The sequence below is a fragment of the Selaginella moellendorffii genome, unplaced genomic scaffold (assembly GCF_000143415.4).
Source record: "Selaginella moellendorffii unplaced genomic scaffold, v1.0 SELMOscaffold_90, whole genome shotgun sequence".
Lineage (NCBI taxonomy): Eukaryota > Viridiplantae > Streptophyta > Lycopodiopsida > Selaginellales > Selaginellaceae > Selaginella > Selaginella moellendorffii.
In genome coordinates, this window is record NW_003314351.1 from 95,985 (window position 1) to 120,430 (window position 24,446).

The window sequence follows — 24,446 nt, forward strand, 5'->3', positions numbered from 1 at the left end:
GTTCCTAGGGGTTTCTAATCCTCTGTAATGCAGTGATTCTTAAGAGTAGAGGAGACAATGGTGCTCCTGCTGCTGCCTGGAGCAGCAGCAGTGCTTCACTCGTGCTGCTCGCAGCTCCAGTTTCAATCCAGGTATCCATTCACTTCCCAGAGTCAGAGAGAAGTTTCGTTTTTGGGAGGTCTAGGACAGTGGGAAGGAACAGGATCTAGAACTAGTTCTAGTGGTAGTAGTAGTAGTAGCAGGGTCTCGTGCTCCGAAGGATTTGTGAATGGAACAGAGTTACCGGTTGGGACTCTTAGTGTGGATAATGACAATGGCGGTGATAGGAATTCACTGGTAGCTGAGGAGCAGTGCTCTAGCTCTCCAGGGGCCGAGAAAGATAATCCTTGGTTAGAATTGACGAAGGCTAAACCGGGTACTGAGGTGAGGAAGAGTACGAATACTCTGAGCAGTGCTTTCAAGAAGTTTTTGTTCGTCACTGGGGACTCGAAGCAGCCAAAGTGGGCGGATAGGCGAACTGCGGTGCTCGTCGTTCAGAATGCCAGCAATTTGGACTCCGCGCTAACGAGGTACATACAGATCCTTTTTGTTTTTCATTTGCAAAGCAAAAATGCTAATACTTCGAAATGGATGGCAGAGTGGGTGATAAACTGGAGGTTTCGGATTTAAATCTGCTGTTGCGGAGATTTGGAAACCACGGACGTTGGGACGATGCTTGCGAAGTAACTATTCTTTCCTCTTTACCTTTCTTTCTCCCTTGCTTAAACGTTTCATGTAGTTGTTCGAGTGGATGGAGAAGGCAGGCAAGTGTTCTGGGGCTTCGTATTCCACTTTCATCATCTTGCTTGGTAAAGTGGGAAGGATCCAGAAGGCCTTATACGTATACAATTCTCTGAGCGAAGAGCTTAAGCTGAATCCTTTTATTGCCAACTCCATCTTAAGTACGCTTGTCAACAACTGGAAGGTCACAAGGTCTTTCAGGTTGTTTCGCAAGATGAAGGAATCGGGATTTCATCCAGACAGCATTACATATTCCACGGTAAGCTAATTTAGCTGTGTTCTCCGTTGCTCATTGTCCTACATTTTATTTTTCAGATACTTTGCGCCTGTTTGAAGATCCACAATGGATATGAAAGGTCTCAAGAATTACTCGAGGAGATGAAAGCCAGGGGACTGAAGCCTGATGCCTACGCATACGGCTCGCTGTTGCGCGTCTACTGTGCTACTGAAATGGAAGACAAAGCCAAGGCGCTCGTGGAAGAGATGCGGTCTGAAGGTGTAATATTGACGCTGTATCACTACAGCTACCTCATCAACCTCTACGCACGCAAGAGAAAGCCAGCAGAGGCGGAGAAGATTTTTGCAGCTATCAAAGAGTCGGGTCTAGAACCAAACGAGGTACGCATGTTCGATTCAATGATTCGTGTCATGCATGCTTCCCTCTATTTTACAGATTGTTTATCGCTCGCTTCTTAACGTTTACGGTCGTAGCGGTCTTCTCGAGAAAGCTAGAAAGACAATTGCTGAAATTCAAGCTTCAGGAATGCACCCTGACATGGTATGTATTCTGCAAAACTTTGTATTACCTTCTCATCATCCTGCAGATTATGTACTCGTGTTTGATGGATGCGTACGTCAGTTCGGGGAAAGTATACGAGGCTCACGAGATCCTTGTTGACATGAGTCGTAAAGGAGTTAGGCCAGGTAAGTCCTAGTTTCTTTGTTTTGGACAGAACAATTGTATCAAGATCTGTGCTTATTCCAGGTGGTAACGCGTATAGTATATTGATATGGGGCTACGGAAGCATTGGCGACTTGGACATGGTGGACAAACTGGCCGCCGAGAGCCAGACTAGACGGAAAGGCAAACAAGACGTGAGACTCTTCAACTCGCTCTTAAAAGCGTACTCCAAACTCCAGCATGACGATGGCATCACAAACACACTGGAGAAAATGGACGACGAAGGGATAATGCCGAACAAAGGCAGCTTCAACATCTTGATTGAGCACCTTTGCGAGAGAAGAATGTTCGGCCTGGCGTTACGAACGTACAGGGACATGAAAAACAGGGGTCTCAGACCAAATGCCGTAAGCTCGTCAGCTTCTGTGCTTTGAAAACTCTCACACACTTTCTTTTGTGGCTTGCTCAGGGAACGTATTCGAGGCTCTTGTCCGGGCTGACGAATGCGGCGCACCTAGAACAGGATCGTCCTCAGTCGCACCTTTCGGAAATCCTCTCAGCAGCCGAGCACCGACACGAAAAAGGCGTCGATCTGCTGTCCGAGGCCTACAGGATTTTCAAAGAGATGCAAACTTCGGAGATTTACTGCCATGAGCCAGCACTGGAGCAATTCATAGAGGCCAACGCGGTAGCCAAGAACTGGCCAGTGGCCGTGGAGGCACTCGGCGAGATGAGGAAAGCTCGCCTCAAAGCCAGCAAGGTTTGTATCAATGCGTTTGTTCTTGTTTGTTGAAGTTCGATAGTTTCGTGATCTTTTTTATCTCTCTCTCCTGTGTAGGTGCTCCTGGAATTCCTCTTGTCTAAAGCGGCGGAGGACAAACACTATGGAGCGATGAGCGAATTGCTGAGGCATGTCAAATCTCAAGGCTGTGCTCTAAATCCCGAGCTTTTGGAGATGGTGAAGCAGAAATTTGTGGAGCTGGATCAAGTGAAAGGAGTTCTTGACAACTTGTAAGAAAAATGAGAAGCACAATTGTATTGTATTGTATGTTCTGTTTTAGATCTTGCAGCATAAGAGAGTCTATGGCATTTCGACTTTATAATTTTTTTCTAGAAAAGGTGTCTGGGCTGATGCTGAAAACTTCCAGTCAAAGTGTACGCTTTCATAATTTTGTAAGCCGAGTTTCTGGAATCTCGCTCCTATTTAAGATTTCGCAAGTAGTCCAGAGAACTAATTGACATAAAAACTTTTGTTAAGACATGTTTTCTTTTTATTTCAAATTTTACTTTTTACTCCTCGATGCTGATAATTAAATCAGCCTCTGCAAATTTGACTGGGAGATGGGAAAGTATTCTTGAGCCTGTTTTTTCGAGAAGTGTACTTCTCTGCAGGAATGCGGTTGAAATCGTCGACCTGTTCAGCGTCATGCAATATTTACTGAAACTAAATCGACATGTTATCATGTCAAGAGCTGCGTTACTCATGCAGCATATCCTCGGCCTCTGAAACCCTTGGCTCGTCTTCTCCAGCCTCCATTCTCCGCAAAACAATCTCCCGTTCTAGCAACAAAAACTCCTGCACATTGTACAAAGCTTCCCTGTAATATAATCTGTTTGGACAAATGCGATAATACCTCTAGCTGACTGCCGCTAAACAGTCCCTGAAGAGCTCCCGACGCAACCAGTTGTATTAGATCGTCCTCAGGATCATCACCTGCTGTCATCTCAGAGACCGGAAGCCAGGCACGAATCTGAAACAAGTTCCAGGATGAGCACGATGGGCAAGGAATTGCAAATTAAGACGCACCTGCATGCATCGTAGCACAAGTTCTGGAAGGCAGCAACGACGGCAAATACCCCGCGCCACGGATGGAGCATCCCGGCGTACACCATCCGAGTGAATAGAAAACGCATCCATTCGAAGAACTTCTATCGCAACACCAGGATGGAAATGTGGAAGTTCTCCTGCAATGAAAGAAAAAAACAAGGAGGAAATAAATCCTGATGGCCAGTTTGAAAAGTAAACCTTTAATGCCAGCAGCCATGATTGCTGACAGAAATCCACCATCACTTGATACAAGTGATTCAATGCCTTCCCCTTCAAGAGCCGCACATTTGAGCTCGATATCCAGTAACATATTGTTCTGAGGATTGACAGCCACATTCACCTGTTTCACTCGAGTCGTAAGATTACAGAAACACGAGATAAGAGTTCTTTTTACCGTCAAGTTACGTTGACTGGAAGCCAGCTCTCCCATGCACAAATACAATGCGCTGTTCAGAGCAGTGCAAACTGTAGGGTCTGGAACAAAGTAAGGATCCGATGGTCTCGATAAAACGACAGTGGCAAAAAGTTCCACGGATTCGAAGGCTTCATCGTTAATGACTTCAGATCCCAGAAGCCACTTTCCTTCGCTATCTGAAAACAAAAATGTGAGAACAACATAGGCTGAAGGATAACTTACTGTGAAGAAAAGCAGCGGCTGTGTCAAGGGCTTGTCTCGCAGCAGCAAAAGACTTTGCTCTTTCTTCGGGTGAACTGAAGTTCTCAATTGTTGATAGCCAGCTTCGATAATGTGCGTCACAAGAAAAGTATTCTTGCTGAAAGAACAACATTTATACATACCAGGAAAGAAAGAAAAAAGCCAGGCAGCAACGTACCCAATCAAGAAACTCTTGGTAGTTTTCTTTTGTGTCGTAGTTCTCGTGCAAAAGTACAGAATCTGCTTCTTCTCCTAATGGTGCCGCAAGATGTCCAAAAAGTGCTTGCGAGCCTTCCGGAATCTCAACACTACGCCATAGTGACGTTAGTGAGATCTCTCGCAACAAAATGTTACTGCACATGACAAGAAAATCAATAGCAGAATTCAAATATCACACATATACCTGTGCTGTAAAGCAAGAGCAAGTAACTCTATCCTCATTAGCTCCGAATCTGGTAGACCTGCTCGAGGAGTAAAGCACATCCATTGCACAGAATGTCCTTTCTGTAAGTTTTCCACCCTCTCTGAGTCTTCAGCTTTCACATTACTAACGGATGGTTTGAGTTCACGCGACTTCTCCAAGAAACTATAAAGTAGCAGATAGTTAGACTGATGAGCAATATTTACAAAAAGAGTCAGATTACCTCTTACATATAGCCGACACGGATCCCTTTTTTCCATCATCGTAGAATGGCAGATATTCCATTGCTGAGGAGAAGAATTTACGTTTTACCATCTCGCTGATGAAAATGCAGGTCAGATTGATTTAAACAAACAGATAAACCACTTACCTGTCATTCTGCCGTAGCTCCATCATATGCACGTAAAGGTCCACGCACAAGTGCGGGGCTAGATGAGAGGCATAAGGACCAACGAGCTCTTCCTTGTGTTGCGTGAAGAGAAAAATCACGTACCTAAAAGAATAACAACCATAAACAAGTAAACGGAAGTGACAATCAATCATACGTGTTCAGGATTAAATCTCCGACCAATTCAAGCCTGTCAGCGTATTGCTCCTTCAATCCTTCCGGAAGAATCGACCGCAGCACCAGAACCAGATGTGCAGCGAAACGGATCATTTGAGGATGCCCGTGTGGCCTAAGAGAAAGTCAGCTTAACGCAAAATGATCAAAGCGTACATACTTGATGTTAGAACTGTCGTCTCGACTGGGAAGAATCCACGTTTTCAGCATTTCCAGTAACGCTGCTATATCAGAGACCACAACGTGCATCTGTACAACGCAAAAACAATTACAACGTAAAGTAACAAGAAACTTACCTGTATAAGTCGATGTTGTTCCTTACAGCTCCGTCTCACACTTTCACTAACCAGATTACTGAGAGACACATAAAAGGTCAGCACGAATTCATGATAAGACAAGATGTGTACCCAGAGTACAGCTTTTGAAACAAGTTGATAAAATCACGAGGTTGCTGCTCAACAACAGGGTCAGGCCAAGTGGAAGATGAATCGATCGTGCTTGAAGGATGTCGGTCAGAAAGCTCCAACTCGATTTGAGTATCTAGCCAAGACCTCACAAGAGCCCAAAACGCCGACTGCAAAAACACGATGGCTTTCTTCAGATTAGAAACACAGCACAATACCTCCCAGTCGGCGCAAACAGGTAACATATGGTTTACATTGCCACACTGAGCAGCAAAAACGGCACTCTCATATCTCCCCCCTTCACTTGACGCTATTTTCTGAAACACCTTGTTAGAAAACACGAACACAAGCTCAAAGTCCATACCTCGGAAGCACAAAAACAAGCCCATTTCCAAAGCTTCCTTTGGCGTCCAAGTCCTCCATCAAGCTCTATAGCTTCTAAAGCTCGCTCGTTAAATGCATTTTGCATTGTAGGTGAGTAACCAGTCAAGCAGCCACCTAGGCTTGCAGCTCTCCACGCCTGAGAATGAAAAATAGCTGTAATTAATTCAATAAATAAGCGCATGGTTTTTGCTTCACCTGTCCAGACGTGCGACACAGGTCCTGCGCTTCTGTGATTCTTCCAGCTCGGATGAGCTTCCACACATCTTCTAAAAGACCATCTTCCAGTTTCTGCGATAAATACGATATACGCAAGAAGAGGACCCGTAAGAACGAAGTACCTGATCTTCGGGATGCAACTGTAAGCCTTCTCGAGTTGGAGCATCAGGATCCAAATGTCGAACATAGTGAGTTCCAATATTTTTCTTGATTGCACGTTTTGTTTGATCCCACAGGCCTAACTTTTGAGTGTATGATCCCGCATACCATCCCTTCCTCTGTAACGATAAGGTCTGTAGACACGCATATACTCCATAGAAGAGCTTTACCTTCTTTTCTAAATCCAATTCCTTGGACGCCAGACTCTCGAGCCATTGAACAAGACGAAGACATGTTTGAGCAGTCTCATCGTTTCTTACAAACTCGGACGCAACTTGGGCTGATGTGCTTGCTTTCTGCCATAAAAATATGTTTATCAGGTGAAACCAGAAGACATGCATACAAATACCTGATTGTCTTCCATGCTATCCTCTAAGAAACAATAAAGTCAGTCCCGTTGAAACGTAATAAGCGATGCTACCTTTTCCATACAAATGCCACAGAAGTGCCCATGATGAAGCCTCGGAATGTAGCAATTGAGCCTTCTGACGTAGAACCCTGTCTTCTACAGCTCGATGCTTCTCAGCTGCCTCGTCTCTGTAAAGAAGAAGCTGCTAAGTTCCAGTCGTTGTCAGCAAGTTGTTTCACCTGACTGCCTCCGCTAGGTCCCGGCAAATGTCTTCAAACTCGCTCAAGAGCTCGGAAAGAGACGTGAAGCCTGTCAAAGGAAAACATAAGCAGAGTTGTATGACTAGAAAACAAAAGTGGTGAACCGTGTAGCCATGTATCCACGCCAGAAGCAAAGCGCTCAAATGAATCTTCTCCAGCGTCAGATGGCTGATCTGGTTCCTAGAGACCAATGCGGGTGAGAAGAGAGAAGAGTAGCAGCAAGAACCACACCTCTTTGACATGTTTGATTCGTGGTACAGCAACCGGGGACTCTTGCTTGTCAATCACCGGCTCTTCGGGAAAGCTAGGAAGCTCTGGCTCGGGACGCCGCTCCACTTTGGCTGGAATTTGCAAGTCTTTGGCAAGCAGCGACGTGCTTGGAAGATGCCGCGTCCTGTGCCATTGCTGCATTTCACCAGCATTCTCACAGGAAGAGAAACACACACCTGTATCGCCGAAATTTCTGCCTCTCCTTGCCAATCTCCCAGCGATCAATGTCGTCAAACGAGAAATCCTCGTCCATGGCGTCGTCGCCACCGTGCCAGGGCAACGCCGCTGGCGCTGGAGAGCCTTCCATTCTTCCCTCCTCTTCTCTAAAACCCTAAATCCCGAGAACCCTATAATTCGCAATGTGGACATACGCCGCCCCCTCCCCCTGGCAGGAATCGAGAGCCCCAGCGCCGCGATGATCCACATTCTTGGAGCTGGAATACGATCGCAGCAAGCACATCCAATCGAAGGAATCCGGCTCAAAGGGCATGCTCCGGATCATCTCCTCGATCTCCTCAGCGGCGCCGCCCCGGCTGAGAAGATCGATCAGGCACGAGTAGTGCTGCTTCGTCGCCCTCATCCCATAATCCACTCTCATGCTCGCGAAGCACGCCTTCCCGGCGCTCGTCATGCCCGAGTGACTGCTCGCGATCAAATAGCAGAGAAAACAGCCCGGATCCACGGCATCGATCGTTCTTGCGGCGTCGAAGAGATCAAACACAGCGCTGGAGTGGCCGCCGTGCGCGTAGCCGGCGAGGAGCGCGCCCCAGGAGACAATGTCGCGCTCTGGCATTCGATCAAACAAAACCCTAGCTTGGCGCAAATGCCCCTTTTGGGCATATGAAGAGAGAAGAGAGTTCCAAGAGATTAAATCTCGCCATGGCATTTGAAAGAAAATTTGGACGGCTCGACGGACCTCGCCGGACTGGGCATATCCGGCCAGCAAAGAATTCCACGTCACAAGATTCTTCTCTGGCATGAAATCAAAGACTTGCTCAGCTAGAAGAATATACCCGGCTTGGGCATATTCTCCAACAAGAGTGTTCCACGATACCACATTGTGCTCTGGCATTGTCTCGAGAATCATTTTGGTGTGCTCCAATTGCCCATTGCGAGCATATGCCGATAACATAGCGTTCCATGTAAAGAGATTCCGCTGTGGAATATTCTCGAACATGGCTTCCGCTTCTTCCAGATGCCCGGACTGGGAATATGCGTCCAGCATGGCAGTGCAAGCCACCACATTGTGCTGTGGCATATTCTGAAACGTTCGCTTTGCCTCTAAAAATGCGCTGGCGTCCACGTAAGCTGCCAGCATGGCACTCCACGACACAACGTTTCTCTGTGGCATATTCGCAAACAATGCCTTTGCCAATGATAAAAGCCCAGCTTTGGCATATGCTGCCAGCATTGCCGTCCACGACACTAAGCTATGCTCCGGCATAAAATCGAATATTTCCTTGGCTTTGCTAATATTCTTCCCTTGTAAGAATGCCGTCAAAAGGGCTGTCCAGGCAATCAAGTTCCACAGCGGCATAGCGTCGAAGAGATTCTTTGCGTCCTCCAGATTCCCGTTTTGGGCATAAGCATCGATCATGGCCGTCCAGGTTATCAAGTTCCTTTCCGGAATTTGCTGGAAGATGGACGTCGCAGATGCGAGATTTCCAGAATTGGCATAGCAGTCTAGCATCGTCGTCCAAGATACAAGGTCCACGACTGGCATTCGTGCGAAAGAAATCTCCGCCAACTCCAAATACCCATTCTGGGCAAATGTTAACAAGAGAGTATTCCACGAAACCATGTCTCGCTTTGTCATGCTATGAAAGAGTTTTTGGGCTTTGATCACGTCTTGGTTTTGGGCATAGGCCGATAGCATGATATTTTGCGTGACGAGAGATTTCTCCTGGATTCGATCGAAGAATTCCTCCGCTTCGTCAACTTGGGCATTTCGAGTGAGCGCGCACAACATAAAATCCCACGAGAAGTTATCCTTGTGGTCGATGCTATCGAAAACTTCTCTCGCGTCTTCCACGCTCCCGCATTTTCCATACATCTCAATGAGCTTGTTGTGCATGAAAACATCGCTCCTTTGGAGCGTGGGGCGGATCGCGGCATGGATTTCTCTCGCGCGAGACAATACCCTGCACGATTCCACGAGACGGAGGCTAGAGTTTCGATCATTCATCTAAAAGTTTATACACAAGCTCTAAACTTGGTGATAGTTCTTCCATTTTATTTCACACAAAACTTTGGAGTACCTGGTAGATGTTCTTGCTTCACACAACAAAACCTTGCAAAGTACCGTCTTTCTTTTCTTCTTCTCGATCTAGTGCCTTAGTTCTTGCCTCACGTAATCCGCGGTAGCAGTCACGGAGATATCGACCGTGGGCCGCAGCTCCGAGCACACCTGCATTGCCTGGTGGACCGGATCCGATAAAAACTTGTCGAAGAGTTCCTTGTCGAGTGGAGCTCCAGCATCAACAGATACGAAAGCCTGTGAAAGCGAGATTTGCAAAAGTAAGACGAGGAAGAACGAGAAACTAGATCCAAGTTACCTGTTGAGTGAGGATATAGTCGAATCTGGGAGCCCATTTCCTGGAGCCCAGACGCGCTGTTGTCGAGCAATTGTCCACCATGAACGACACTCCCCGTGCATGCATGAATGGATTCAAAGAGTCCACCGCCTCGATGATGCTCTCGTTCACCATCTCGGAGTAAGAATGTCCTTTGTTTCTTAGAATCTCGATCTGCGTAAACAAATGTTAGTGATACATGTGCTCTGCGGCTGTATTTTCGCGAACCTGTGCCATCATGACTGCAACATAAACACCAGCAGTGAACGGGTGCAGTGGACCCAAATCTCCTTCAGGCCTTGCAGCACGGACTTTCTCTCCGACCTTCCACATGTGTGTCTGATCGATCGTTCCCATTGGAAAAGCTGGAAGTCCACCTCTAGCCTAGAAAACATTAAGATAAGAAGTAGCAGTCAGGACGAGAGAAAACTAAAGAACGCTGAAAATACTTACAGAAAATCGCCGTCCCGCTAAAACCACGCTTCGGATCTCATTTCCAGAAGACACCTCGTCATAGATTTCGTAGAGCACGTCCATTGCAGGATAGTATGATGCGCAGAACGCAGCCTCGAATTCTTTCTTGCCTTCATCGCTCAAGGAACGATATAGAGAAACCATACCCTGCCAAAGCCAAATGCTTATGGTTAATATTCTAAGAGAAAGAAGAAAGCGTATTACAAACCTTGGAAGAGATGGTCTTTGAAATTGTGCCAGTAACGCTCTCTACGGTGTTCTTGTACGCTGCTTCGTCCGCCATTCCATTTCCCGTGTATCTTCTATACAAAGCTTCCACAACTCCATGCACAGCTCCCAATAAAATTCCTGTGTAAGTAGGCACAATGCTGAGCTATAATTGTGCCGACATACTAGGCATACCTCGTTCGCCGTAGATGTCACTCTTGTACTCGTCTTCCAACGTCGTTACAAATGTAAATGGCGATCCCAGCGCCACGGACCATCCAAGAGCTACATCTGTCGCTCTGCCATCAACATCCTACAAAGCAAAACGTAGTAAAACTCTATGGGGGAAATAAAAAACAGTTTCAACGCAGTACCTGATGCACAGCGAAGCTCGCATTGATTCCAGCACCATTGACTTCTTTGCCCTGCACGTACAAGCGCCTCACGGAAGGTCCCATGCCCTTGGGGCACACCGCGATAACACTGATGTCCTTGGGGAATTTCTCGCCGATAGACTCAAGGTGGCCCAGTAAAAATCCATGAGACAGTCCGAGTATCGCTTTCGGCTTCAACGCAGCGAATATCTCACGGAAATTGTCAGCCTGACAGAAAAAGGGTAAAGTAATCTAGAAAAAAGAAAACAAGAAAACAAACCTGTGCCGCGTCGGAAATAAGCAGCAGAACGAGGTCACTTCCAGCAACAGTCTCAATCACGTCACCCAATGTCCCGTTTTCTTCGGTGAAACCAGCAGCCCTCGCGTCCGCTGCCGATTTTGATCCTTTTCTCAAACCGATCTGTATAGTAGAAAAGCATGAATCACTCCCTCCAAAAAGTAAAAGTAGATTACACTCACCTTCACCACAATGTCCGATTTTACTGCTTCAAGCGAGTCTCGTAGATTTTGAGCTTGTGCCGGTCCCTTTCATGCAGCAGCAAGAAAGCAAAATGAGCGAATCATCGTGAATAAAGTTGATCATAATTTACCTGAGATCCCCATCCAAGAACACCGATCTGCTTTATCCCCTTGAAAGCCTCTGGCAGCTTCTCAAAAAGATGTCTTCCACCACGAACAATGAACTGAAAGGAAACCATACAAAAAAATTGCCAATCATCCAAATGCATGCCAAAAAATTCCCTACCTCATCTTTCCCTCCCAGCGTCACTTTCTCCTTGGTGAAGACCTTGGTCTCAAACTCCACCTCGGCGCCACGAGTAGCCACCATTTGCGAGAGCGCGCACGTCCCCAGAGACTTTACCCTAGACCCAAAGCCCTTGCATCGCCGCACACAAACCCCGCCGCCGAGAGATCGCTGGGCGCCGCCGCGCTGCAGGAATGCCGAGGACGAGGATGCGATCCCCTTGCCTTCGGATTGAAATGCAGGGCAAGCTCGCGAGGACGCGATGGAAGAAGCCGCCGTCGCCGCCATTGAGGAGCTCTGTGCAACCAGTGCTAGTAAAATGTAGCCCTAAAATCAAAACCCCGATTTTAGGGTTCTTCGAGTGTGGTAAAATTTGGGCATGAATGATTCCATTCATTCCATTTGATTGGAGATAGTGGAGGAATCCTCTGTTTTTAGGGTTTATCCGAATCGATCCAAAATTTGGGGCTCTGTAGTACTCTCGCCATGTGTTGATCCCTCGTCTCACACGGAAAATCGAGTAGCCTTGGAGTGTGGGCCGCATTTCCACGCCACCAGCGCAGCACAGATCCATCGCTGTCACCGCGCAAAGTTTTTCTTTCTCGCCGCTCGTAGATCCCATCCCAATTCTTCCAGATTTCTCTATTGGGCGCTAGCGGCGCATCTCCCCTCTGGCGTGATTGGAAATTCCAGCGCCGCCGTGCGTGAATTTCTCTCTCGCGATTGCTAAGAACAGGAGAGTGTGAGCTATGGTGGACATCTATGAGCCGGATAGCCGGCGCCATGCCCAGGGCCACCACGGCCACGAGTTTGGCGACGATCCATATCGCTATGACGGCCAGCGCGCGTGGATCCAGACCAAGCGGGGCTATATCATGCACAAGTTCAAGCAATGGACGGCCTCTCCATCCGCGAATTTGCTATGGCGGAGCTCCAGCTCCTTCGATGCATTCTTGATCGCTGCCGCTGCCCAGGTACTGGAAAATTCTCATTGATTCATTGATTGATCTTGGTGTTTGGATTGAATTGGATTTCTTTGTTTTGCTCCATCTTGTGTGATCTTTCTTTCTTCTCACTGGAATTTTCCATCTTTGCTTTCCTTCTTCCCCCATTCTATCCAAGATCTTTGGATCGTTTCACTGCAATTTTTTGTTGGATTGATCGAGAACTATCTTGGGTCTTCTCTTTTTTTGTTCCAGATTGGACAAGCGCTCACGCTCTTGCCTCAAACTCTGGCTTTCATGGGATATGGATGGGGTGTGTTCTTCCTCATCCTCTACGCAGCCTTTGGTTCTTGGGCAGTCTTCTTGCTCGTTTGGCTCTATCTTGAGTATAGAATAAGAAATCAAAGAGAGGCCAGGGATGATCTTCAAATGGGCCACATCCTTCAGGTAAATTATTACTATCCATGATTAAAAAGCTTAGTCTCAAATCTTTCTCCTTTCTGCAAATATTATTCGCACTCTTTCACAACTTTGCTTTTGCTTTGTGTTTTTTATTTATTTATTTTAATGTTTTCTTTACTAACTTAGCTTTGATCTTCATTTTACCAGTACCATGAAGTTATTTACGGTTTAACCGGGAGATACTTGGGAAATTTGACACTCGTGTTTAACATTTTGGCTCTCGCAATGGCTGGTGTTGTTCAGCTCATCTCCTCCGCAAGGTAAGGTTTTTATCTCAAAAAAAATCCTTTTTTTTATGAATTAAATCTTTGAAAGAGTTCTCGATGAAACTTACGATTGATCTCTTGCAGCAACTTGCATTACCTCAACTCCAACGTGCACAAACGCGAGTGGCAAATCTTGGTTGGAATTCTCTCACTTTTGAGCGTTTTCATGCCCGGTTTTAGCCACTTTCGATTTGCTGCTTTCATTGGTGTCCTCACGACTACGATCACAGCAGTCTATCTCGCGGTGGCTGCTCGAACAAACGGCCAGGTTCTCGGTCAAATTCCAATTCTCAAGCTCAAAAGAACTCTTTTTTCTTTCCAGGAGTTTGGAATCACTCACCGAGGAGCTGGAAACATGAGAGAGTTCTTCACGGGTGCCACAACCATCTTGTTTGCGTTTGGAGGACATGGTATAACTATGTGAGTTCTCGCAATTCTAGAGTTTGTTCTTCTAACATATAGAAACTTACTTGATCTTCTAGAGAGATTTTGGAAGCCATGCATTCGCCGGAGAAGTTTGGATTTGTCTACCCGCTAGCAGTTCTTTACATCCTCGTTCTCTCGATCGCGAGCTCCACCTCGGTCTACTGGGCTTACGGCGACGATCTCTTGGAAGAATCAAACGCTTTCGCCGTGCTGCCACCTTCGCACTGGAAGAGATTTGCAATCTTCTCCATGTTTGTACATCAAGTAAGCCAGCTTTTTTTTTCGATTTCCTCCACAGGTTTCCAAGTTTTACGCGAAACGTTTGCTCGATCTTTCCTTTCTTTCTAGAGCATTGCCTTCATCATCTATATGTACCCTGTGTTCCTCGTCGCGGAGAAGACGTTTCGCGTCCATACGCGTCGATTCGCCTACAAAGTTTTGGCGAGATTGCCAGTAGTTCTTCTCGTGTGGTTCGTGGCGATGGCGATGCCTTTCTTTGGGACGATAGCTGCCGTGTTTGGATCTTTGCTCGTTTCCATCAGTGTCTACTTCATACCACTTCTCGCGTTCTATCTGGCTTACAGAGACAAAGAAGCCCAAAAGGTGAGAAAGAAAAAAAAGTACCTCTTTCTCGGATGATTTTAAGCTGTTCTATTCTTTCAGGTGTCTGTCGTCAAGCTCTCTTTGCACTATCCGATTTGGAAGTTTTTGTTCCTCATAAATGCTCTGATCATGGTGTGGATTTTTATCATCGGCTTTTGTGTTGGAGCTTGGGCAACCATGAGTCAATTTATCCGAGACATCCACACCTATGGTTTCTTTGATAAGTGCTACCAGTGTCGACGATAGCATTACCAGAAGAACGCGTTAGATTTTCGTGTAGAAAAAGAGCTTACCAACGTTTCATCGATCACGCGAAGTTTAGAACTCAGTAGAAAGAATAAGAATTATGATAATTATGTATTCCATGAAAAAAAAGATGGAATGAAAGAAATACCACGTACAGTTTTTTCTTTTGTTTCTTAGACTAGACGAGACAAGTACTCGTCCACTGTGGTGTATTTCACATCCGGGTAGAGTTTCGCCGTGTCGTACTCGACATCGAATCCGTATTGATCGCCTTGGACGAAAATGCAGTGAGTGATCGCTGAGAAAAGGTTATTGGGGAATGGAGTTTCTGAAAAGAGAAAAAAGATTTTGGTAAACTCGCTCGGACCTCCAGAAAGGAAGAGACATGACTTTACCTTCTATGGTCTTCAAGATAGCTTCCTCTGGCACGTAAGACTTCTCCAGGGTCTTGCCGATCTTCTTCTCCCAGAGCTCCACAATCTCGTTCTGGGACACGATGTTGGCCGGAGGACGGAAGTAAACCACCTGGTTGAGCGTTCTGGGATCCACCGCGGACTTGATAGTGTAAGTTCCAATATCTCCTTCCTCGACGATGACCACTGCCAAAAGTTTTCGATCGATCAAGAACTATGAGAAAGATCCATGATCATATATACATACATTTGGTGTTTCCATCTCCCCAGATGGTAACTTTGTCTCGTGGCGGCGAGAACTGTCCGGGCTGAGCCAAGTTTGCCAAGAAGTAGCCGGCGAAAGAGTTGGTTGAAACGTATGTGTGAGGGATCCCGGCCTCTTCAATGGTTTTCCGAAGCTGGAGCTTGAGACCAAACATACCCTGTAGAACCGGGTGGATTTTCTTGGCCACGGCCGGATTGTTTCCAAATTCCGAGGGAAGAAATCTCTGAGCAAAGAAAAAACCAAGATCATCGATCAATCTATGGGAATAGCAAAAAGGGAAAAAAAAACCAAGAAGCCACAAAGGGGAAAAGAAAGGAAAGGAGATCAATTACCTTTACTGTTCCAGCCTCCTTGATCGCTTCAATGACTTTGTACTGGTCGTGGATCTGTGCAGGGCCGACAGCCGAGATGACAATATCGGCCTGCTTGATCGCGGCCAGGAGACTGGCGTAATCCTCGAGAGACCCCTGGATTCCAAAGGAACGCCATCAAAATCGGGGCGAAATTTCGAGGATTTTCTATCTTACATGCAAGATCGTGGCGCCGGACGCCTTGATCGAGTCGAGGAACTCCGCCTTGGCCTTGTCCTGGCTGGAGGAGGGGCGCACGAAGACGAAGGTAGGGTAGCCGAGCGCGATGCTTGCCTTGGTGATGTACTTGCCAATGTAGCCCGTGGCGCCAAGGATCAAGATCTTCTCCGCCATAGCTAGCAGGAAATTCTCGCGATGGACGAGGAATCAATCGAATCGACCGATCGAACGGCCAAACTATCTCTCTGGGCTACGCGATGACGCAAACATATAAAGCCCTGGCCATGGCGATCGATGGTAAAGAAGAGTGGAATTTTTACCAGGTCCAAGGGGGATGAACCGGTGAACATGTAAGTAGAACAGTCAACATCTTCCACCTAACAAGCTTCCCTCTCGTGCTCGGTTGGTCAACAGTCAAGGCATCCACCGGTCAACGTCCCTTAGAACCTTCCTCTGGTAGCTACATGGAAACTAAAGGTCAGAAGTTTCACTGACGTTTTTACCCTTAGATAAGATGGAAAAGTCAAACAACGGTAAAAAAACTCAGCTTTTACTTGACTAAAACGTCCGAGAGTATTTCTTGATCTCGTGCATGATCGACGCGACCGACACGAGATCCTTGCTCAGCGCTTCGGCGCCATCGATGCGTTTGATGCAATCCGAGAGGCGGGTGTAGTAGAGGAGGAGCTGCGTGAGAGCGGCGCGGAGGATCTCCATGCCGCAAACCAAGTTGCTGAAGGAGGTGATGAGATCCTTGTGCATGAGCTCGATCGCGGCCTTCCACCGCTCGCCGAAATCCTTGACGAGGGGCTCCACTTCCTGGACGGTCACTGGAGATTGCGGCGGTGTGCTGGAACTCGATTCCTCGCCAAGAACTGGAAATGCACTGGGTAAAGTTACTGAGAAAAACTAATAGTGATCTTACCACCACGCGTTTTGACGAACGATATCAAGGCTTGGAAATGCTCCCGAAGTAAATCTTCCTGCGGAGTGTCTCACGCGATCAGTGCGTAGGATTCATGAAAACGAGGAACTTACCACAAAAACGGTCGTGCTGCTCTTGAGCAGCTCCTCAAACTGTTGCTGCGTTTTGCCACCATCAACACCCACTTCCTAGAGACGAGGACGATTCACTTAGTAGATTTTTTGTACGATTTGAGAAAAAACTCACCCTTAACACGGCCAAAACCATGTCGTAGTTATTAATGAGAAAAACTGTTTGCTGCTTTTGTTTCTTGAAAACACGAGCCAGTTTCACGAGCAAGTCATCGATAGCAACTCTCAAGCGTTCCAGGTTCAGCTCCAGCTGTTTAGAACGCCGCAAGAGTTAAGAGGCCAAAGAATGAATTAAATTTCAACCTGGGTATCCCCATGTTCAGTGTTGATCTGGAGGAGTGATGCGGTGAATTCTGCGTACCTCCGCATGACATAGTGAGAATGCACGTCATCCTCCCACAGTGTCCTCACGTTTGCGGTCCGAAGGCTCACTAAATGCATATCAAAAACTGCCTTGAACCGTGGCCAGATGAGGATATTCAACTGTTTACAAGTTTGTTACAAAAGGACTAAAAAGAACAGGGCAGCGAACCTTATCAAAATAGGCATCTAGACATGGTACTCGTCTCCGGGACATTATCAGCTGCAAAGTCAAGGTGACAAGTGTATCTTTTATTTAAAAAACTTACCTGATGCTGGTATGTTATTCGTATCATCAATTTTAGCCCAATAGCATCATAGCAATTGATTAGAACCGCATTCATATGATCCTCAATAACGGAGAATGGCCCTGCAAAACATACAACGTCATTATCAAAAACGGCTTTTGAAATGACAATTTACAAACCAGTGAAAATTTCAGAAAAGATAGCATCCTCCCCAAAGAAGTTGCAGCAGAACAGATATCTGCAGTAAATAAATTATAAATGAGACTTGAAATAAAAATTTTACTCTGATGTCGCCGTGTCCATGAGAAGCTTGTGAAGGCTGCGAAAAAGAACTTCATATGGAAATTTGGAACCACTGGCTTCTGCAATGTGGGGAATGATTGCCGGTTGATCAATTTCCTACATAAAAAAGCGAAAGTTTAGGCCTTCCACAGAAAGTCTTGACTTACAGACCTTAAGCACGTTAGCACGGTCCCCAAGCGCGAAGACAGCCGATTTGTTTTTCATGTTTTCACGACCCCGGGAAAACATACCAGCCCGCTCTTCAACACCGATTAAATCGTTCCTCGTAGCGATGTCTAGCTGCAGCTTTTCTAGAGACTGAATGTACGTTTTGAAATGCGCACTCAACACCTGCAGGACAGGAACGTGAACAAATAGGAATTCAAAGTTAGCTACAACCTTGTTCATCGTATCTATGTATGCCGCCCGAATTTCTTGATAAGCCTCCTTTCCATGATCACGTAAAAAAGTAGCCAGATATCTGTAATGCCCCTGAGTATGAGAGTTTTGTAAAACACGTATCAATTCAAGTTAAACGAGCTAAGACAGAGAAAATAAACTACATACTTGTATTTGAGAAGAACGTTTTGCTGCAAGATTTGAATGTTCGTCTTCGGCTTTCGTAAGGCATATATCCTCTGGATAATGTAATCACGACCCTTGAAACAAACGAAATATCAGCTTTTAGAGAAACAAAAATGCATGTTTAGGTACCTTCGCTACGGATCTTAAACGTAGTTTTTCAAATTCAGGTTCAACATCTCGCAGAGCGGCAGAGCCCTTAGCTCCAGGATCCTCGGCGATAAACTGGAGCTTTCTGCTTAAAATCTGAAGATTCCGCACAAACTCTTCATTGACCTGCCAAAATAAAAACCACCAAGGAGAAAGAAATAAGAAACAAAAAAATTATCATAGTTCGCTTATAAAAACAAAATACCTCTCCATCCACAATAGCATCAATCATGTTTGGAGGAAGAACAATCTCTTCCAAGAACCTAGCCAGCTTAACTTCTGCAACCTGTATATGGTACTTCAGACAAAGCACTTAGAATGCAGAGGAAAACCAACCTTTCTGTTTCGTAGCTTAAGTCCCATAGTCATAGATTGCTCCTGGAGACTCCTTATTTCGGAGCTGATGGATCCGAGGTCCTCCTAAAGAATGCGAAATCATGTCTCCAGAGTGTACTGTAACAGTCAAGTACCTGAAAACCTCCAAGAAGCGATTCCATGTGTGTCAAAATGGAGTCACACTCCCGTATTTGAGCGTGGAGAGACATCAGGTTATCACTCTCTTTGATGTAGTCCTGTGAAAGCAAAAAATCATGAAAAAGAGAGCACGAGAAACTAGATGAAAGAAGTACCTGTATAGACTCGAGCTCCACTTGACGAAGCTTTTCCTCCACATCGCGAGCATAAGCTCGTAGTTCGCTTCCTTTTCCTAGTATGTTGACGACCATCTATAAGAACATAGACATAAATCACAGTAATGCGTGGTTTTGTTCTTGGCATACCTCTCGGCCTTGGTAGCTCTCTAGCTCCTCTTGCAAACCCTCTAGCGAAATATCCTCACTGCAATTCATACCATAAGAAGAACAATCCCAGGATCGAAGATTTCCACAAGGATACCTCTCGAAATCCTCGCCAAATGTGAGATCTCCAGCCGTGGCATTGAGATCAGCTGCTTGACTCTGAGGCTCTTCCAAATTCGCAGCCTTCTCATCCTGGAATCAATGCAGATCTATCCATCGATCGCAATAGGGTTGAAATTTCAAGAGAGGAGAGGAGAACTAACCGAAGAAGCGAAGAGCGGTGACGCAAACAGCTTCTCGATCGCGAACTGGGAGAGCTCCTCCGCAGTAGGCATTGGACGATCGGCATCGGCGGAGGACGCCGTGTCAGCGCTCCCTTCCTCGGAGTCGTCATCGATCGCCGGGAGCTCGAGCTTGGCGGAAGCTCTCCTCGCTGCCTCTTCCACCACAGCACTCCCGGCCTCCATTGCCTTGCCCTGGATCGAGCTCCTGGAACTAAGATTTCACTTTCTACCGGGGTTCGATTCTCTCTAGCTGCGACTAATTTGCCCCTCTCTCGCTTTCAAAATTTAGGGTTCTTCGTTTTCCAGGAGAGGGACTTTGATAGATCGACCATGGCGACCGGTGGCGGACAGGTGACTGTGGTGGCGCTGGACAAGGCGCTACCGGCGACGCGGCTTCTGGAGAAGCGGCGCCTCATGTTCCAAGTCCAGGAGGCGCTGGAGCGGAAGAAAGTGGAGTTTGCGAGGTATTTTCTCTTGATTTTGCGGTGGAATGCATCGAGATTCCTGGCATTGCAGCAAAGAAGACGAATTGACGAGACGAGAAGAAGCCCTCCGGATCAAAGACCGGGAGTTACAGGATTCTCTCATTGGATTCTCTAAGTTCTTGCAGGTACTTGGTTTTTTCTTTTCCTTCTTTTTCCGCCTTCCTTGATCGATCGTTGGCATGTCTGTAAGTTTGCAGGAAAATAATATCAAGCGGATTCGTGCGGAGAAAAAGGCAGCTGATGAGATTCGTTTACAAGCAGAAAAAGTGAGGTTACTCTCTCTGGGAAAAAATGTGTGCTAAACTCTCGTGACATGGTTTTAGGAAGCAGAGATCAGACAAATCGAGACCAAGATAGAGCAGCTCCAGAACGAAAAAATAGCCACGAAGAACGCTCTTGGAAGAATGATGGCTTATCAAAAGTACCTCGAGACCGTTGTTGAGGTCGCGGAGGAGTATCACGAAGTCAATGATCTTCTACTAAGGTGATCAACATGGCATTTGTTTTCTCCTTGATACTCACCATCTCCTCTCCAGGTACTCTACGTTGCTAAGTACGAACGAAGATCTTCGAACGCATGTTGAGCAATGCACAGATACCATTGAAGCGCTGCGGGCAGAGCTGCAAACGTACTACAAGTCCGCAATCAGCGAGATCCTCAACCTTGAAAACGATGTCACTCTTGCGAAACAAGCGTACGAAAGGAAGAAGCATGAGACGGCTGAGATGGAAAAGAAGATGGATTCGATTTTGCAAATCTCTGCTGCAAAGACACTCGTCCGGGGACAGGTTTGCTCCAGTATTTCATTTTCTTTCCGCCCTTCTCATTCTGTCTTTCGTGCAGGCTTGCATGGCGGCTGAAAATCTTTTCGGCCGAGTATGCCATAACTCGAGAATAAATCACGTTCCACAGTCAAGCCCTTTGAGGCAACTGGATGTTGTTGGCGACTACGTTTCGGACACCAATGCAATAATCAAGGCTGTTAAAGCTGGTGCTTTGAAGAAGGACGAGGTGTTTTAAACATTCGGTGGCGCGAGGAGAAGTAAGATCTTGTCGTGCTTTGAAACTCTCCTTCATATGTGCTCACACATATGTAACAGGTAGTGCACTCACTTCTGCAGGAATTTTTTCGTGTAAGCTTTTGTTGATTGGGTTTAACTGTATAAACTGTGCAGCTGGGATATTTTTCTCCTTGCATGGGTAATGAATTTTGCGAGCTTAGCTGATCACAGTTGCGCTGCGCTATCCTCGCAACTACAGCATTCTTCCAGCTGCCGTGACAATCAGAAGTCGTACTGGTGTCATGTGCAACACGAGGTTTGTTTTCTAGTCTACAACATCCCATCTAAATTGGATTTCCATTGTCCACTATTGCAGATTTCACTAAAGTTCCTCGCTCAGACAAAAGTTCTCATGTTCTCGTGTAAACTCGTCATTCGGTTCTTGAAGGACGGACCGATCCTAGACGGAAGTTTGGCTTGGTTCGTTCATTTTCCCAAAAGGACACGCAAGGCAAGATTGGGAATGCAATTCGCTGCTTTCGTCAAAGCAGAAGTTTGCTTAGTCCTTTCTTTTCTACTGTTTCACCGCCCGCAACCACAAGCCGTGCAGATCGGAGGGATCATTGCGTTTTTAGGGCATTACATGAAGGAACGAGCGCTCCCACCATCAAAATAGTTGCCTCGCCAAATACAATTTCAAGAAGATAATCAATAGTTTCATTGAGCTCCTACCATGTGGTTGTCGGATTTGAGGATTTCGCCATGGATTATCATTCGAAGTCGAAGGATTGGGAAACTAGAGACGCCATCCTTTACGGGATGGATGGCGCTTGCTTACAGGTTTGTATTGACCGTGAATGCCCCGACCTCTTGACTATCATCAGGTATCTGCACGGCTCCCCCTCGACCTAAATCCGGGGAAGGACTCTCGTCAGTGGATTTCCAACAGCTAAAGTCATAGCCTCGCCGCCAGCCTCGTCCCGATCCTCCAGCCTCCCACACACGAGCCCCAGCACGCACGCCACGAAAACAAACCTGTGTCCCGCTGGACCGACGGAGGAGAAGGCATGATCAAGCTGAGCACTGCCCTGGTTTTTGAGGAGAGCGTCCACTGAAGGATACAAGAGCAAGGGGTGACCACATTGTAGCACAACCCATGGCTCTGGATCTGGATCTCCGGCAGTTTTGCGAGCCACAGCTTCCCTGAGGTGTTGCGAGTGTGCAAGGTTGCTTGCAGACGCGCCCGGCTTTAAGGATTATAACTGCTGGCTCGAGGTGAGACAAATATGTCGAGCACCAAAATCGGCCAGAGCATCAAACTCTCCCATGCTCTTGAAACAACAGATGCATCTCTTCATTCACTCCAATTTTAGTTTTCTTTATCCCTTTTCTCTATCTTGATATAAACTAACAATATAATTGTAACTCTTGCTCTTAGATCATACATAATACTGAAAACTTGAAAATTTTCACCATTGTCCCAAAAAACATCCTCCTCTCAAACTAGATATATGGTAAGTCATATGTAACGCTAAGAATGAATATATAATGGAAAATATTCAGTAGAATCTCTGTTTATTCCTTGTGGCCATAAGGTATGTGAAAGGCATAAATTTCTAACCATTGGATTGAAGAGGCATATTCTAACATATCCTTAATCCAGGTTGAGAGTGAATTGTGGGAGTTCATTGTGAGTAGCTAAATTGTCATACTAGAGTGCATTTTTGTTTGAGTTTGATATCCTTCACAATCCTTCAATAGCTATTTCAATATATATTCCTGTTGGGACTTCCCAATAGGAGATCCCAACATGAGATTTCCCAACAAGTTTTTCCCAATAGATTTGCTTTGATTACATGGCCATGATGTGGCAAGCTAAATTGGCCATGTCAAACAGTCCTTCCACAATAGAATGAAATCTTCAACCTGCCAGAATGAGAAATTTTTTTCCTTTTGATGGGTTGAAATCTTTCCCAAGCTTAATTTGTTTTTGCCAAAAGGGATGGAAAATTGTCCTATTGGGAAAATGAACCCCAACAAGGCTGCCCATCAAGACTTTTTTTTCCCAATAATATTCTGCTGGGAAGATTTTTCTTCTAATAGAGCTCTCACGGGGAAAATTTCCCACCCGAAAGATGCTTTTCCCATTGAAAGTATTTGTGGGGACCTCCCAACAAGTCTATTTACCTGCCCATTGATAGAAATTTTTCTAATGAGTATTGATGATAGGTGAATGTTCTCAATGGGAATTAGAAATATTCTTGACATGATGGTTTTTTCTTCCTATTGGGAAAGCAATTCTTAACAAGCCAGATGCTGTCAGGAAGAAATTAATTAGGGTTTTTGCTGATGGATGTTTATCGGGAGAGCTTCCCCAACAAGCTTTTTGTCAAGTCAAAAGAAAATTCTAGTCCACAAAGCCCTCAATTTAAACAATAAAACTATTAGCTATGTTTTATATGGTTTTATTCTTACAAGTTGCAAACTCATTTACAATTGATTTTAGTATTTCTTTTGCTGGCTATAGGATCAATTAAAGGTTATTTCACTAGTAAACGGTATAAAAGAGTGTCAAATATGCTACTAACAATCTTGAAATTTGACTAGAGTATTGTTCAAGGATTGCTAACTTCTCACAATCTCATAAAAAATGATTTTATGAGTAACATGAGTGATAAATACTATGTAGTAAAGAAGGAATATGTTCTAAAGATTTACTCATGCTAGCCAGATGCAAATGCACAAGTTAAAGTGTAACATTCTCTTAATTTTTACTAACTTGTATAGCATTTGTTATTGTAAGTTAATAATATCTTAATCCAGAGTTCAAAAGATTCAATTCAATGGAGGAGGCCAAAAAATTCATATAAGGGCTAACACCAATCAAATTTAATTTAGTTGCTACAACCCTAATATTGACCAAAGTACCTTAATAACCTTGATTTCTACCTCAATTATGTCGACTTTAACCTCTGGAGAAATTGTAGTAATAGATGATATCAAAGTTGCTCTTGCAATAGTAAGTCACATTCTTGCCCAAGCTACAATTGTGGCTCTCCAACTTCTCCCACTCGAATGTTAAATAGTCCTTCAGCTTCTTGAAAATATGGATCTAGGCATCTTTGAGCCATACCATAAAGCCAGTGGTCTTTGCCAAACTCTTCTCCACAACCATTGTTGTCAACTTGAAGAGTTTGTACATGTGATTGTGAATTTATAGTCATATACCATGCGTTTTTAGGGGTTCTTTGTCTTTAGCATCTTCACTATACACAATAAATGCAAAGAATTACCACAACCATAGATGTAAAAGCTAGTTTCATCCAAGACTTCTAAGCAAAGAAGATAGGTGTCACTTAGGACTATTGTAATCTATATCTCTTGGAAAGGTGTTGGTTGATGCATTTGGCTTAGAGTAGACACTTTTCAATTGCCTTTTGACAATCACCTCTAATGAGCAAG

The 24,446-nt window shown here is 45.5% G+C and overlaps 8 protein-coding genes across 10 annotated transcripts; 3 read left to right on the forward strand and 5 right to left on the reverse strand.

Annotated features, from left to right (window-relative positions):
* Nucleotides 1-36: 36 nt before the first annotated feature.
* Nucleotides 37-2,781, forward strand: LOC112341782 (pentatricopeptide repeat-containing protein At1g10910, chloroplastic-like). Of its 2 annotated transcripts, XM_024662494.1 has the most exons (10): nucleotides 37-131; nucleotides 327-569; nucleotides 638-722; nucleotides 779-1,039; nucleotides 1,096-1,398; nucleotides 1,454-1,558; nucleotides 1,605-1,704; nucleotides 1,766-2,088; nucleotides 2,151-2,441; nucleotides 2,520-2,781. In XM_024662494.1, the coding sequence occupies exons 1-10, from the start codon at nucleotides 58-60 to the stop codon at nucleotides 2,694-2,696; spliced, it is 1,962 nt and encodes a 653-aa protein (XP_024518262.1). In that variant the 5' UTR covers nucleotides 37-57; the 3' UTR covers nucleotides 2,697-2,781. The 2 variants fall into 2 exon arrangements, with proteins under 2 accessions (XP_024518262.1, XP_024518261.1); XM_024662493.1 differs by having other exon boundaries at nucleotides 37-569.
* A 135-nt stretch (nucleotides 2,782-2,916) lies between these two features.
* Nucleotides 2,917-7,541, reverse strand: LOC9638906 (nuclear pore complex protein NUP107). The gene is made up of 25 exons (XM_024662489.1): nucleotides 7,366-7,541; nucleotides 7,151-7,313; nucleotides 7,024-7,099; nucleotides 6,899-6,968; nucleotides 6,732-6,847; nucleotides 6,660-6,682; nucleotides 6,481-6,606; nucleotides 6,274-6,429; nucleotides 6,131-6,223; nucleotides 5,916-6,071; nucleotides 5,770-5,868; nucleotides 5,555-5,721; nucleotides 5,444-5,501; nucleotides 5,308-5,396; nucleotides 5,131-5,262; nucleotides 4,956-5,078; nucleotides 4,809-4,904; nucleotides 4,568-4,750; nucleotides 4,343-4,517; nucleotides 4,147-4,282; nucleotides 3,904-4,100; nucleotides 3,708-3,849; nucleotides 3,489-3,646; nucleotides 3,316-3,432; nucleotides 2,917-3,257 (listed from the first exon to the last, which is right to left on the reverse strand). Exons 1-25 carry the CDS (start codon nucleotides 7,494-7,496, stop codon nucleotides 3,159-3,161), a joined length of 3,081 nt encoding a protein of 1,026 aa, XP_024518257.1. The 5' UTR covers nucleotides 7,497-7,541; the 3' UTR covers nucleotides 2,917-3,158.
* LOC112341786 (pentatricopeptide repeat-containing protein At4g02750-like) lies at nucleotides 7,521-9,374 on the reverse strand. The gene has a single exon (XM_024662501.1). The coding sequence runs from the start codon at nucleotides 9,372-9,374 to the stop codon at nucleotides 7,521-7,523; it is 1,854 nt and encodes a 617-aa protein (XP_024518269.1).
* Nucleotides 9,375-9,396: 22 nt separating this feature from the next.
* Nucleotides 9,397-11,951, reverse strand: LOC9639302 (ketol-acid reductoisomerase, chloroplastic). The gene is made up of 11 exons (XM_002988685.2): nucleotides 11,584-11,951; nucleotides 11,429-11,521; nucleotides 11,298-11,363; nucleotides 11,098-11,238; nucleotides 10,818-11,045; nucleotides 10,639-10,756; nucleotides 10,445-10,584; nucleotides 10,216-10,383; nucleotides 9,991-10,146; nucleotides 9,745-9,936; nucleotides 9,397-9,683 (listed from the first exon to the last, which is right to left on the reverse strand). Exons 1-11 carry the CDS (start codon nucleotides 11,869-11,871, stop codon nucleotides 9,516-9,518), a joined length of 1,758 nt encoding a protein of 585 aa, XP_002988731.2. The 5' UTR covers nucleotides 11,872-11,951; the 3' UTR covers nucleotides 9,397-9,515.
* Nucleotides 11,952-12,038: 87 nt separating this feature from the next.
* Nucleotides 12,039-14,684, forward strand: LOC9639303 (auxin transporter-like protein 2). Its single transcript, XM_002988609.2, has 8 exons — nucleotides 12,039-12,557; nucleotides 12,783-12,974; nucleotides 13,137-13,249; nucleotides 13,340-13,523; nucleotides 13,578-13,675; nucleotides 13,738-13,945; nucleotides 14,030-14,284; nucleotides 14,345-14,684. Exons 1-8 carry the CDS (start codon nucleotides 12,333-12,335, stop codon nucleotides 14,528-14,530), a joined length of 1,461 nt encoding a protein of 486 aa, XP_002988655.1. The 5' UTR covers nucleotides 12,039-12,332; the 3' UTR covers nucleotides 14,531-14,684.
* LOC9638907 (isoflavone reductase homolog IRL1) lies at nucleotides 14,616-16,010 on the reverse strand. The gene is made up of 5 exons (XM_002988686.2): nucleotides 15,736-16,010; nucleotides 15,541-15,675; nucleotides 15,191-15,431; nucleotides 14,926-15,129; nucleotides 14,616-14,858 (listed from the first exon to the last, which is right to left on the reverse strand). The coding sequence occupies exons 1-5, from the start codon at nucleotides 15,910-15,912 to the stop codon at nucleotides 14,704-14,706; spliced, it is 912 nt and encodes a 303-aa protein (XP_002988732.1). The 5' UTR covers nucleotides 15,913-16,010; the 3' UTR covers nucleotides 14,616-14,703.
* A 195-nt stretch (nucleotides 16,011-16,205) lies between these two features.
* Nucleotides 16,206-19,760, reverse strand: LOC9639304 (vacuolar protein sorting-associated protein 52 A). Of its 2 annotated transcripts, XM_024662491.1 has the most exons (20): nucleotides 19,477-19,759; nucleotides 19,311-19,405; nucleotides 19,196-19,253; nucleotides 19,046-19,141; nucleotides 18,887-18,988; nucleotides 18,753-18,836; nucleotides 18,622-18,702; nucleotides 18,399-18,542; nucleotides 18,252-18,343; nucleotides 18,084-18,165; nucleotides 17,856-18,035; nucleotides 17,686-17,801; nucleotides 17,582-17,640; nucleotides 17,424-17,524; nucleotides 17,327-17,377; nucleotides 17,098-17,277; nucleotides 16,910-17,044; nucleotides 16,777-16,851; nucleotides 16,664-16,721; nucleotides 16,206-16,613 (listed from the first exon to the last, which is right to left on the reverse strand). In XM_024662491.1, the coding sequence occupies exons 1-20, from the start codon at nucleotides 19,678-19,680 to the stop codon at nucleotides 16,297-16,299; spliced, it is 2,310 nt and encodes a 769-aa protein (XP_024518259.1). In that variant the 5' UTR covers nucleotides 19,681-19,759; the 3' UTR covers nucleotides 16,206-16,296. The 2 variants fall into 2 exon arrangements, with proteins under 2 accessions (XP_024518259.1, XP_024518258.1); XM_024662490.1 differs by having other exon boundaries at nucleotides 18,887-19,141; nucleotides 19,477-19,760.
* A 67-nt stretch (nucleotides 19,761-19,827) lies between these two features.
* Nucleotides 19,828-21,660, forward strand: LOC9639305 (cilia- and flagella-associated protein 73). The gene is made up of 8 exons (XM_002988610.2): nucleotides 19,828-19,961; nucleotides 20,014-20,107; nucleotides 20,180-20,248; nucleotides 20,306-20,466; nucleotides 20,519-20,771; nucleotides 20,827-20,996; nucleotides 21,159-21,300; nucleotides 21,433-21,660. The coding sequence occupies exons 1-8, from the start codon at nucleotides 19,828-19,830 to the stop codon at nucleotides 21,658-21,660; spliced, it is 1,251 nt and encodes a 416-aa protein (XP_002988656.2).
* The last annotated feature ends 2,786 nt before the right edge of the window (nucleotides 21,661-24,446 follow it).